This window comes from Vombatus ursinus, unplaced genomic scaffold (genome assembly GCF_900497805.2).
Source record: "Vombatus ursinus unplaced genomic scaffold, bare-nosed wombat genome assembly UNPS02014798.1, whole genome shotgun sequence".
NCBI lineage: Eukaryota > Metazoa > Chordata > Mammalia > Diprotodontia > Vombatidae > Vombatus > Vombatus ursinus.
In genome coordinates, this window is record NW_020954576.1 from 32,584,676 (window position 1) to 32,597,496 (window position 12,821).

The following is a 12,821-nucleotide window of genomic DNA, read 5'->3' on the forward strand; positions in this document are numbered from 1 at the left end:
GGGGGGGAGGAACGAGGGAAAAAGAACAAAGTAAAAAGGGCACAGTAGAAACGAAGCAAAAAAAAAATGGGAAGCTCTGAACACAACGTGTAGTATTTATCATATAAGCTTTCTTGAAATGGAAATTTATTGCTGTGTATTTTGAATCTTCTCTTACATTCTGCTGTTGCACACGGCAATGCTTTTTTTCTGTTTTCTTATTTTGTATTTAAGTTTATAATTTTTCTTTTTCTTTTCTTATTGGGCATTTAAGTTTTAGTATTTACGTTTAAAATAAATTAATAAATAATAAGTAATTAATTTGCATATTCCCATTTTACTATGGGTTTAAAACAACAAAAATAATACTTACACACACAAACACACACACACACAAACTTTCATTGTCAACTTTTATTTTCTACTACCACAACACCCCTTCTCTCCTTGTTAATGCTGAACTTCTTAAAAGAATGGTCTAGACTAGAGGCGTTACCCTCAAATAGGAACATGGGCCGATTTATCATCCTGTGAGAGGCTTTTTTTTTAAAGTTGTTTTTTGGAGCACTGCAACAGTTGGTTGCAAAAACCTCTTGTCTATACTATCTTCGCTTCCTTCCTTCCTTACTCTTGAATTCCTTAAAATTTAGCTTTTGATCCCCATGATTTCACTGAAATTATTCCCTCAAAGGCTTCCAATGATTTACAGGTTAAACTCAATAGCATTTTCTCAATTTTTTTCCGCCTTGATCTTTCAGCAGAATCCCATAGTATGGACCACTGCTTTCTTATTGAAGCACTTCTACTGGTTTCCATGACATTAAAGTTTCCGGTTTTCCTGCTTCTCTTACTGTTCTTGCCTTGGTGCCTCTTCATTTAGCCATCTTAATAAGGGCATCCCCTAAATCTCTTTCTTCACTTTCCTTTCCTTCCATAGTTTCTTCCTAAGCAATCTCATCCATTGACATAAAACAGATATCTTCCAAAACTCTAGCCATAACATGACTATTTCTGCTGAGTTCCAGACTAACAATTTCCAAATTTTCACCTGGATGTCTATCTAGCACCCACGTTCAATATTTCTAAAACAAAACATAATTTTAATCCAAAAATCTGCTTTCCCCCCTAATTTGTTTCAGTACCACCATTCTCTGAATCACCTGTGCACAAAGTTTTGAAGTAATCTTTTGAATCTTAATTCCTTCCCTTATTCCCACTGCCCAATCAGTGGGCAAATTCATATGTGTATGTCTGACTCAACTAATACAGAAAGTCTTTAATAAGGCCTTCTTGCTTTTAGCCTTTTTCTTCTTCAGTAGAGCTACTCCATATATGCCTGATAAGTTTTCCCTGATCACATTACTCCTTAAAAACTTTCAATGGGTCTCTATTGTCCAGTAAACAATAGGGAATAAATTATTCTAGAACTCAAAAACCTTCTAAAATTTGGTTCCAAACCATCTTTCCAGTTTTATTTCAAATTACTGTTGTTTATATAATTCTAGACAAATGACATTACTTTTTATGTCCTATTCATTTTGGGATCCCTTCCATTTCCGTGCCTTTACTTACACCATCCCATTACAACTGGAAAAGACCTCTTTACCTTTCCATCCCCCTCTTCTGCCTAATAAAATCCTTTCTAATCTGTAAAGTCCAATTTAGGTATTACCTCCACCATTAAGTCCTTCCTGATCCTCCCAGTTTAAAAATTATGGTTCCCTCCTCAAATTTCTCATAGCACTTTGTCTGGACCTCTCTTTGAACTTATCACATTCTCGCTCATACTACTGTTATTTATGACAAATCTTCCATTAATAGAGTGGGTGTTTTTGATCTAGGGTAGAAATGACAAAGACAGGGGAAGAGACTGGTCCAATCATAGGGGGTAGGATATCTAAAGGCACAAATAAACAAGATGTCTTGATGAAATATGGGAATATTTATCAGTCTTGTTTTGCTTAAGTATAAAGTATATTAAAGAAAGTACTAAGAAATAAGACTGGAAACGTAATTTGGAAGAAATATTAGGCAAAAGAGTTTGATAATGAGAAGCCAGAAGGGTTTTGTATAGAGAAATGAATTGCTTAGAGCTACACACTCAGTTCAATTCAATAAACATTTATTAAGTACCTACAACATAAAAGTCATTATTTCATAAACTGGGGATATAAAGATGAAATAAGTCACAGATACTTCTTTTTAGGAACGTATAATCTAACAAGAAGGACAAAATATATACACAAAATACACTAAAGAATCTAATCTATATCCTTGTAGGTATGGTCAAAATAATTTAGATCGATTCAATAAGTTGATTAAATGAACCTAAGTAGTGGTGATTAAAGGTTCAATGTCAACCTTGAAGGAGTTTACTCATGGAGTGCAATCAGTCTCTGTTCTTGGCTTTATTCCAATCAATGTCAACATGGTGGCTTTAAAGACATGATCATCAATCTGTGGATGACAGAAATCTATCATTGCAAATAAAATCTATTACGAAGTGAGAATCCAAAAAGGTCTCAAAAGGATATCTGTTGGCTGAATTTAATAAAACTGAATTTAAGATAGATAAATAAATGTCAAGTCCTACACTTGGGTTAAAAAAAATTAACTGTACACAAATACAAGATAAAGAGAGAATTTGGGTGACTGAAAGATCAATAAATGAAGAATATGTATGATATAACAGACAAAAATACCAGAGATCTTAGAATGCATTAGGAAAAGTATAGTGAATGAAGGATGTTATAGTTTTGCTATATTCTACACTGGTCAGACTACATATCAAATATTATTTTTTGTTCTGGGTGTCACATTTTAGGGAACATAATGATAAACTTTAGCACATCCAGCAAAGGGCTAGTATGTTGGTCAAAGAACTAAAAATGTTTAGCCTGGTAAAGATAAAAATGAAGTGAAACATAAGTAGCTACTTTAAGCATTTGAAGGGTTGTCTTGGGGAAGGACTAGACTTGTTTTGGTCTCAGAAGGTAGAACTAGGAGTACTTAGCTAAAGCTGCAAAGAGACAACTTTCAGAATCAATATAAGGAAAACTTCCTAGCAATCAGAACTGTCCAAAAGGAAATGGGTTGCCTTTGAAGGTAGTAATAATTAATTCAAAAAGATGTTATATGATAACTCGCAATAATGTTGGACAGTGGATTCTTATTCAATTATAGGTTGGAAAAAATTATCTCAGAGGTCCCTTCTAGGTCTGAGATTCTAGGAATCTAAGATACATAGGAGGTATCAGATGCAATAGATTGAAGAAGTCAAATCTACTTGATTTGTTAACTGATCAGATATAAATAAAGCAAAATATTCAAAATTAAGACCAATTTTTTTGAATTTGTGAAACTGGATGGATCTGGTGTCACAAATGAAAAAAACAACAACTGAGATTTGAGGGAAAGTGATTAAGTTCAGTTTTGGCAAGATGAAGGTGTAGGAGGACATCCAATTCAGACAGAGATGTAGTACAGAACTGGAAAGCAGGTTAAGGCTTGAGATACAAAGTTGGGAATAACCTGCACAGAAGTAAAAGAGCCATAACTAGTATGGGTAAACAAGGACTCTGTCCCAGGCTGCTGACAAGGAAGGTGTTTTTCTTCCCCAAGATGCTTTCTTCCAAGAAGGGGCATGCTTCCTCAGGCCTTAACTTACAGTCTTCTGCTATCCCATCACTACCTGGATCTATCCCAGAGTATCCATCACTATGGCTAGTTCTCCACACCACACTCCCTTCCCAACACCTGCTGAGTCATAGGTGGAGTCTTTGTGGATTGGAACATTTCCTGTCCTGCTGTAAACAGCTTGTTAGATAGTGCTCTGTGTAAATATTATCTCCATCTAAATTTGTCCCAGATTATGTGCATATACTGATAGTATTAACATCACTTTTATTACTGACAGCAACCTATACTGTTGCTGCAGCACTATTATATTTTGATGACTGGGGTTTCTGTTTGAGGTTTCACTTGGTCAAAAAAATTGATTCTGTTCATCAAGATTTTAAAAACTATAATCTTTCACTGTATATTACTAAATGAAAAAATATCATTTCTTTACTTCTATAAAATGGTTAAGAAAAAGTTTAAAAGTGTTTAACTTTCTCTTGATTTATATAATTTCACAATTGCAATGGTTCATTAGTATAAAAGTAAATAAAACTGACTTAAAACTTGTTTGAACAGAGAATAGCAACTCCTTTCGCTCCATCCCACCACCTCCCTACCCGAGAATGACATTTATAACCAAATAATAAACTTTTCAAGATGAGACTTATTCTGGAAACACTGATCATAGTACACTGGTAAAATAATTAACACTCTAGCTCAATGGTTCAGGTCAACAGCAATAGTTAGTTCATTAGATAAGTATGTGTCAAGAGAAACTCACAGAAATATGAACTGAAAATATGCTCAGAGAATCTGAAAACAATTTGTTTATGCCCCAGCATTTTAAAATTAATTTGCAATGTGAAATACCACAAGTGACAAAGAAAATTGTTCAGAGGAAGACATTATCCAAAGTTCAAAGAAGGTAATTCTGGCTCTCAATTAGTATTTTCCACATGTGTGATTTCTATTCAAGGTAAGTGAAAACAAAACATATCTTGAAATCTGAGCATTATGTTGTATCACACACCAATACAATATCAACAAAATAAATTTCACCACCTAAAAGTGTGAAAAACAATACTTAAAAGTTTATGCATATTTCATAGTTTAGTCAAAAAACATTTTCCTCATCAAAAAAATTTTCCTTATCAAAAGTTATTAAATATTCTCCATATATGTTGTTATTTTCACATCACATAGTACTTAGTTGTTATCAAACCAAAGAAAATCAGCAAGGGGCATGCTTAAGATATGAAGAAGAGGGAAACAAGTTTAGTTTCAGAGCTATATGCACGTCAAATATGTCCACAAGAGGAACAAGATGTGATCAACCTGTGGGTGGATGGCTGCATGATAACACAAATACTGAAAGAACTTTTTTATTAGAAGTTCTCATTAAGATCAAAGGCTTTATGAAAATTGTGATGTAGAGACTGTTCCGTTGATATATCCTGCCTATTAAAGGGTGCTTTCCCCCCACTCTATCTACAAGTCTAGAACATATTGAGTCATTGTCCTAAGAAAAATGGCTACAGAGGGATGAAGGCAAAGACAGGTGGCCAATGTCTACTGGCCCAACAACAGGGGTTCTTAACCTGGAGTCAGTAGATAGATTTGAGGGGATCTGTGAACTTTGACAGCCCCAGTTATCCCATCATAGTTACAGACTGATAACTCACATTTACAAAGCACTTTTATCAAAACAACTCTTTAAGATAAATGTAGAGGACAGCATTTGAGTTAAGTTTTTAATTGGTTCAAAATCCTCATCTTACTCAACTCACTGTCTTTTTTTGTTTGTGAGCTCCTTGAGAGCAGAGATTATCTTTTGCCTTACTTTGTATCTGCAGTGCTTAGTACAATGTTTGGCACATCATAGGCACTTTGTAAATGTTTACTGATTTTATATTACCTATAATGAACTCATTTTGCCTTTCTTTTTAGGTTTATGTTTCCTGGAGTTATTTGTCTTGAGTTCACCTCCCCACTTAATTATATACCATACACAAAGCCATCCGAGAGAATCTACAATCATTCAAATATGTAAGAGTTCCCATAAGAGTCACAGGTCAACTATACTTCTCTACCCTATGTGAAGGGGCCTCAGTAAAAATATATAGTTGTGTCCAAACTTGTCTACCTAGCTCTTGAGGGCTATGTCCCAGAGTGGATTCACTGAGAAATAATGTGGTGTCAGAAATACTGCCTTGCATTCTCAGATTCTAATTTTCATTTTAGATACTAAGGAAGAAGAAAATTATCAGCAATGACCAGTGAATCAAGGGTACAAAGAGTAAAGCACTTTACAAGGCCTAAATAAAAGGCCTATAACTAACATTTTATTTTAGATATAATACTTAACATATATACTGTGGATAATAAAATACTAAGCATAGGCTTTTTGGGCTTTGTAAAGCACTTTGTACCCTGCATACTGCTGTATGTGTGTGTGTGTATGTATATATATGTACATATACGTGTACATGTATATGAATATGTATATCCACATGAAAGTTTTCAGAGTCTTATGTTCATTAAAATAACAAAGACCTCAATCAACAAGCATTTTTTAAGTGCCTACTATGTGTTAGGCCCTGTACTACGCTGATAGCTGATATTACTTGAAATACAGCAGGTTGGGCTACATGATACTACATTTTTGCATGTCTGACAAGTTGAAAGGAAGTGGTAACTGCCCTTCTGGGCATGGGTATTATCATGTCATTCCACCAATATCAAGACTAATGATGACTGAAAAGTCACCTACTTGGGAAGAGTGAATTTTTCTGAAACACCAAACTAAGGATCTGAGTGTAACACAGTATTGCCACTGAGAATATTTCTCTACAATATTTTTCTAACAAATACTACTAGTCTTTTAAATACTAGCAAACAAAGCTGAGAATTTTAAATTGCTTAAGCATGCTCTTGGTCAAGGCCTTTGCACTTAGGCAAGGTATTAATAACTTACCTAGCCTTACCAATAAATGTATCTCAATAATAGCACTGATATATCCCTGCAACTAAGGAAATCTTGAACTAAGATACACCTGCTTTATTTGGCATCAAAGCAAAGTCCTGGGTTTAGGATTTTCCAGGAAATTGGTACTCAAAAAGCTGACACAAGTGAGAGCTTTGTTATTACGTGGCACAGCAAGCAGGGAAACAAAAGTGCACAGGAGTGTGTGTGCACACACACACACACAATGGCAATATAAACAGACAGAGCTTGTCCCCAAAGATACAAGAAAAATCACCTAGTGTGAGGGGGGAGGGAAACATATCAGAGAGGAAACATGCCCATAGTTGGAGTTCAGGTGGCAAAATTATATACCTTAAGAATGGGCTTGGTTGAGAACATGTAATTGGTGCCAGATGTGGGAGGGGGCATTCCTAATCAGACCCAGATGTGGTAGAAAAATTTTGGGGTCACTTATTGATACCAGGCTTGAGTGAGGCTTGGGTAGGAGAAGTTTCGTTATCAGGACCCCAAACTGAGGAGAGGATCTAATGTTAACTATCTAAGGCAACTGAAGAGAGGACTAGCTGCAGAGTTTCATCCAATCAAAAACTGTGAGACTTATATGCTTGTCAGAGAGTTAACAGAGGAAAAGTACAAATGGTTTGTCTTTTCCTACGTACTTTTATGGACATTAGGACCACTGAGCCTAGTTTATTCTGGAGTCCTATCACTATAACCATGTCATCAAACAATAAAAAGTATACAATTATCACAATGCCCTAAACTCTTGATGTCAAAGGCAGTAAGTTACTACAATAAGTTGTACAAAAATTCCACTATGATTTAAAGCATTACATGGCTAAGAACAATACATAAATGCCCACTAATTATGTAGTCTTGCTTGTATTACTATAAACTATGTATACTATAGCTGAGCTCTTCAAACAATATACCAAAAAGATAACACCTCGTATGATAAGTTAACCAAGAAGTTAAGTTCTACTTCCACAGTGCTACCAAAAATGAAGACCACAATAAGGAAGTCAGAGATAATACCAAAAATCTGATTCAAATTCGAAAGTATTGGAAAATGGGAAGGTAAGTATAAACACAAATGACTGTTATATTAAATACAATTTGCATCACAATTACTTCAATACTTTGGTATATTGCAGCATGGAAGTAATTAAAATGGAAATTTATTTAAAGCTATTGCTATGCTAACCTAAAAGGATTTTTTTTTCTTTGCAGTGTAGATGTGGATTGAAGAGTTACATCAGCTCTTACAGATCTAACTTCAACTTCTGATTTTTAATGAAAATGTAAAAATCAGAATAGGAGGAATTCAATTTAACAAAGTCATGCTTTAGTAATTTAATGAAAGAAGTTAGCTAAAACATGTCAAGAGTGGAAACTTTAAAAATGGCATATGCTACACACACATACAATTTTTAAAAAGTAAACTGGCATGATTGGTATCTAGTAAGAAGAAAGGCGGGGGTCAGCTAGGTGGTGCAGTGGATAGAGCACCGGCCCTGGAGTCAGGAGGACCTGAGTTCAAATCTGGTCTCAGATACTTGACACTTACTAGCTGTGTGACCCTGGGCAAGTCACTTAACCCCAATTACCTACCTAAAAAAGAAGAAAGTGAAGTTAATCCAGGTCCCCTGTAGTATGGAACTTTGATCATCTGGTCAATACACTTAGTTCTGTCATCCCAAACAGAGGGATTCAAATAATTTACAGTTATACATACAAGAAAGTTATACATACATTTACAGCACAATTAATATTATTCTTATACTTGATACTGAGACTAGATTTGGGTAGTTCATTAATTTTTTTTTAATGACACAATAATGGGTTCCCAAGATTTTTACTTGCAACTTTAAATTAAACTACAGGCTCTAGAAATCTTTAAAAGGATCTCTCAGATAAGCTTCCCTAATGTCAGATTTCTTCTTCCTGTTGTACTCTATATCCTCTCCTCCTAGACTTACATTTTTTTAAAAGTTTTGCAAAACAGTATCTCCCATGCCCTAAATTTCAAAAAAGACAAAATTTCACATTTTTCTCAAAAAGATGAAAATCTTTCAACAAGTTTACAAAAGTTAGCACGTGTACGTTTGAAGATTGCTTAGTATAACATAGTAAATATAGTCAGGTAGACAGTAGTAACTTACCTTTTTGGCACAACACATAGAATGTTCAGAGCTGAATGAGGCGTCTTTGTTTATCTAGTCCAAATCCCATCACACAAAATTGAGATCCACAAAGAATTTAACTTACCTAAATTCATGAAGTTAGTTACTAGTAAATATGTGAATACAACTGAAGTCTATAGACTGAATCCAATTTTCTTCCAACCATGGCAGGTTGTTTGTCAAATACTTATTACTAGTTTCTCAAATGACACAAACGATCAAAGTACTTGACTCAAAGACAGAACGAACGAAGGAAGGCGTTTATTTTGTTTCTTGCAAGAAGCTGATATGCTGCTCCCAAAGAACACACACAGAAGTAGAGCAAGCTCTTATACCTTAAGGTGTGTCAGATAAGCTAATTAAGTATGTGCCAATGCAAGAACAGCTGTTAGTTATCTGTCAATACTTGTAGTTAAAGAGTATCTGCTAATCAGGATATACTAATTCATAGGCATCCTGTTTTCACATAAACTTCTGTGGAAACAGAAAATTTCACAAACATCATTTTTCACATCAAATATTTTGGCATTTCAAAAAACAAAACTGAGTTACTAACTTTACATGTAAAATTTTAAGAAAAAAATATTTGATCTTGGATAAAAAACATGAAAAATTAACATTGTTTCTTCTGCCCACTTAAAAAAGGTATACCAATATTTTATATGTACTTCATAGAATTTCAGAGTTGGGGGACCAGCCCAACCTATACCTAAAAGGAATCCACCATACATGAAAAGGCTCTATATATCCGTGTATGTATAGCTATTCATATATACACACAGATACATAGACACACACACACACACACAAACACATACGTATCCAGCCTCTTCTAACTGTTAGATTTTCCTCATATCAAGTATAAATTTATCTCTGAACTTTTTACCTACTGCTCTTGATTATAGCCTTTGGAGTAAAATGGTAAGTCCAACTTCTTCAAATACTTGAAGAGAGCGAACCATCATTTCTCTCTGGAAACTCCCCTTCTCCAGGCTAAATATACTCACTTACTTCAATCGATCCTCACATGACACAACTTACAGCAACATAACTTTATGATACTAGCTGTCCTCCTTTAGACACCGTCTTATCAATATCCTACATAAACTATATTGTCCAGAACTGAACACAATACTTTAAACATCGTCTGACTAGGACACAGTACTCTACCATCTCCTAATATCTAAAAACGATGTTTCTCTTAATGCAACCTTTATTCACAGTAGCTTTTTTAGCTATGACATCATACAAGTGACTCACAATGTTTACAGTGCTCTAAAACCTCTTCATCTTTTTCAGACAATGATGCCTTCCCCTATCCTGCACTTGTTAGATTTATACTGAACCCAGGTATAAGACTTTACATTTACTTTTACTAAACTTCATCCTATTAGATCTAGAGTAATGTTCTCTTAGTCAAAATCTCCTCCAGCAGGTTAGCTAACCTAAGGTTGTATCAACTGCAAATCTGATGCATACATTATCAAATTCCTTGTTTTAAGTCACTTATAAAAATGTTAAGGAGCACAAGGCCCAAAAGGAGATCTCTGAGGCACTCTACTGGAGGGAGACCCCTGGACAAAATGATACCAAACCCTTCACAACAACTCTTCACAACCCTTCTCTGAGCCTACTCATGCAGTCAGTTCTGATTCTATCTAACTATATTATCTAGCCCAAATCTCTCTAGCTTTTCCAAATGAAGCAGAGCTAATCTGACAATTTACCAAAGGGCACTTCTTAAAAAATTGGATATAATATATATTTTGGTTATGGCCTACATTATGAAACTGGAAGCAAAACATCTGCCTAACCACTTACAAACATTAAAAGCCATTTAAGACCATCTGAAAAGTCAAACGCTCTGAAAGTAATTTGCTAGAAAAATAAATGTGAAATTACACAGACTTGTGACAGAATTTCCAATAGTTAATGGTAGAATTAGGAAGGATCTCAGGGATCATCTAATTCAATTCCTTTATTTCATAGGTGAGGAAGCTGAGGAGGATCAGAGAGGCTAAGTGATTTGCCAAAGGTCAAGTAATTACTAAAAAGTAGAGTCAAGGGGTATAAGTAAAGCATTCTATTTTCTAGTCCTGTGGTCTTTTGACTGTTACTCGTTTTACTGACTTAGAAGTAAAAAAAAAAAAGTGACAGAAAAACTAGTTACCTCCTAGAAAATAAACTATTTAATCTGATAATCTGCAGTCACCCCTAATAATCCTAATAGTACTGAATAGCCCTAAATATTTCTCTGAATTTAGTCAGGAACAATTGATTTATCTCCAGATAATCACATACTATAAATGGGCCATTTTCTGAATATGGCCCATAACACATATACATAAACTGGAAGAAAAACACAAGTAGGTAATTAACATTTTGTGGAGCAAAATGTTAAAATCTAGACAAAAATTAAAATTAACTCATATATATATATATATATATATAACATATTATATTCACTAAACCTGGTAGCATAAGACTAAGAGGTTATGTATGACCTGTCTAATATGGGAATTTGTTTTGCTTGACTATATATATTTGTAATAAGTTTTGTTTTTCTTGCTTTCTCAATGGAAGAGGAAGGGAGAGGACAAAAGAACAGAATTAGGAACTGAAAATAATATAAGACTGAATTAAAAAAGTATTATGAGCAACATCCACCAATATCACTATGACTAGTTTAATTGAAAAAGCAGAAGCTATAGGAATACCAATACTAAAACTCGTGTCAATAATCTCTCTAATTTATATAGATACTAAGGTTTGCAAAGCAGTTTGTATACATTATCTCATTTGATTATCTTTTCAGTTTATAACACTATTGGGCAGTTTCTAAGAAGTAAAAACAACACTTAACATCATTATAATTTGATAGGGAAAAATAATAATTTGACCTACCTTAATCCATGAAGAAATTGCAAACAGATAACATTGCTGCGATGAACTTTCTGTTTAATTTTAAATCGTTAAAAGAAATGTGAGAGAGGAGGTTAAGATGCAATGGCCAAGTTAGTCTTAGAAACCCTTAACCTACAATATCTTATTTCTTAATTAACACAAAGTTGATTTATATTTGAAAAGTTAAATATTCTTAGACTTGTTATTTTAGATTTTATAAAAAGCTGACATTGCCAATTGCTTTAAAAAAGTTCTATAAGAGGTATCTGGAAACAAAACTTTGTAACTCCTGTTATACATAAAAAAAAAAAAGAAAAATTATATGACTGCTTGGGATAGAAGAGTAATTTTGAAATACATTTTCAAACTTGATTAAAATACTGAAATGAGCATTATTCTCTATATTTTTTGTTTAGAAGACCCCTTAGGAAGTTTGGGAACCCCCCAAAAATCAAGCTTTTAAACTCATGATGCTTTAATTTTTAATAATTAGTTTCATAACCTACTGTTATATTTTCATCAATACACCTGATTACTGTTATGGAAAAAGATCAATGAAACATAACAGACCTTTAAAAATATCTAACTTGCTGTATTTTTAATCATTCAAATATTTTGACTTAGGTCAGTACAGGTTTCTGGTATTTAGGTTTCAACCAATAAGCATAACTTTACAAACTTACTTTATTTGTATATTGGTACCAAACTGTGGCAGGCATTACAGTACTTAAATGCATCTGTTTTATTTCACTATTTCATTTAATGGTTCTTATCAGGCACAGGGGCCTGAAACATAATATTCCATAATGTAGTTCACTTCTTATAGTAAAAAAACAAACGAAGTTCAGGTATTTTTCTTTTGATACACCCTTTCATAAAGAGTATACAGTAATATTATGAAAAGCTATAGTGTTGAGGGATATATGACTACAAATTGCTATATTTTTTATTTAAAGGAAAAGTTCCACATTTTCATTTTTTATAGATGCTTCAAGGAGAGGCATTAACAATACAGAAAAAGAAATGAAACAGTTTTCTTTAAATGCCCTAGTTAATTCCACCTATTCTGTTCTTTGACTATGCTATGTGTTTTTGACTTTCTAAATGAAAATACTCTCATTTTCCTAAAAAACTTCTTCAGTACAAGA

At 33.8% G+C, this 12,821-nt stretch overlaps 1 protein-coding gene across 2 annotated transcripts in view; it reads right to left on the reverse strand.

The window, feature by feature from the left end:
- The window catches only part of LYPLAL1 (lysophospholipase like 1), a 54,884-nt gene that overhangs the window by 23,628 nt on the left and 18,435 nt on the right, over positions 1-12,821 (reverse strand). The window contains exon 3 of one of the 2 annotated variants that reach the window (XM_027871880.1): positions 11,674-11,723. The exons of the other annotated variant lie outside the window; for it this stretch is intronic. Coding sequence (XP_027727681.1) covers positions 11,674-11,723 — 50 coding nt within the window. The remainder of the gene's footprint in view (positions 1-11,673; positions 11,724-12,821) is intronic. 2 annotated transcript variants of the gene reach the window in all.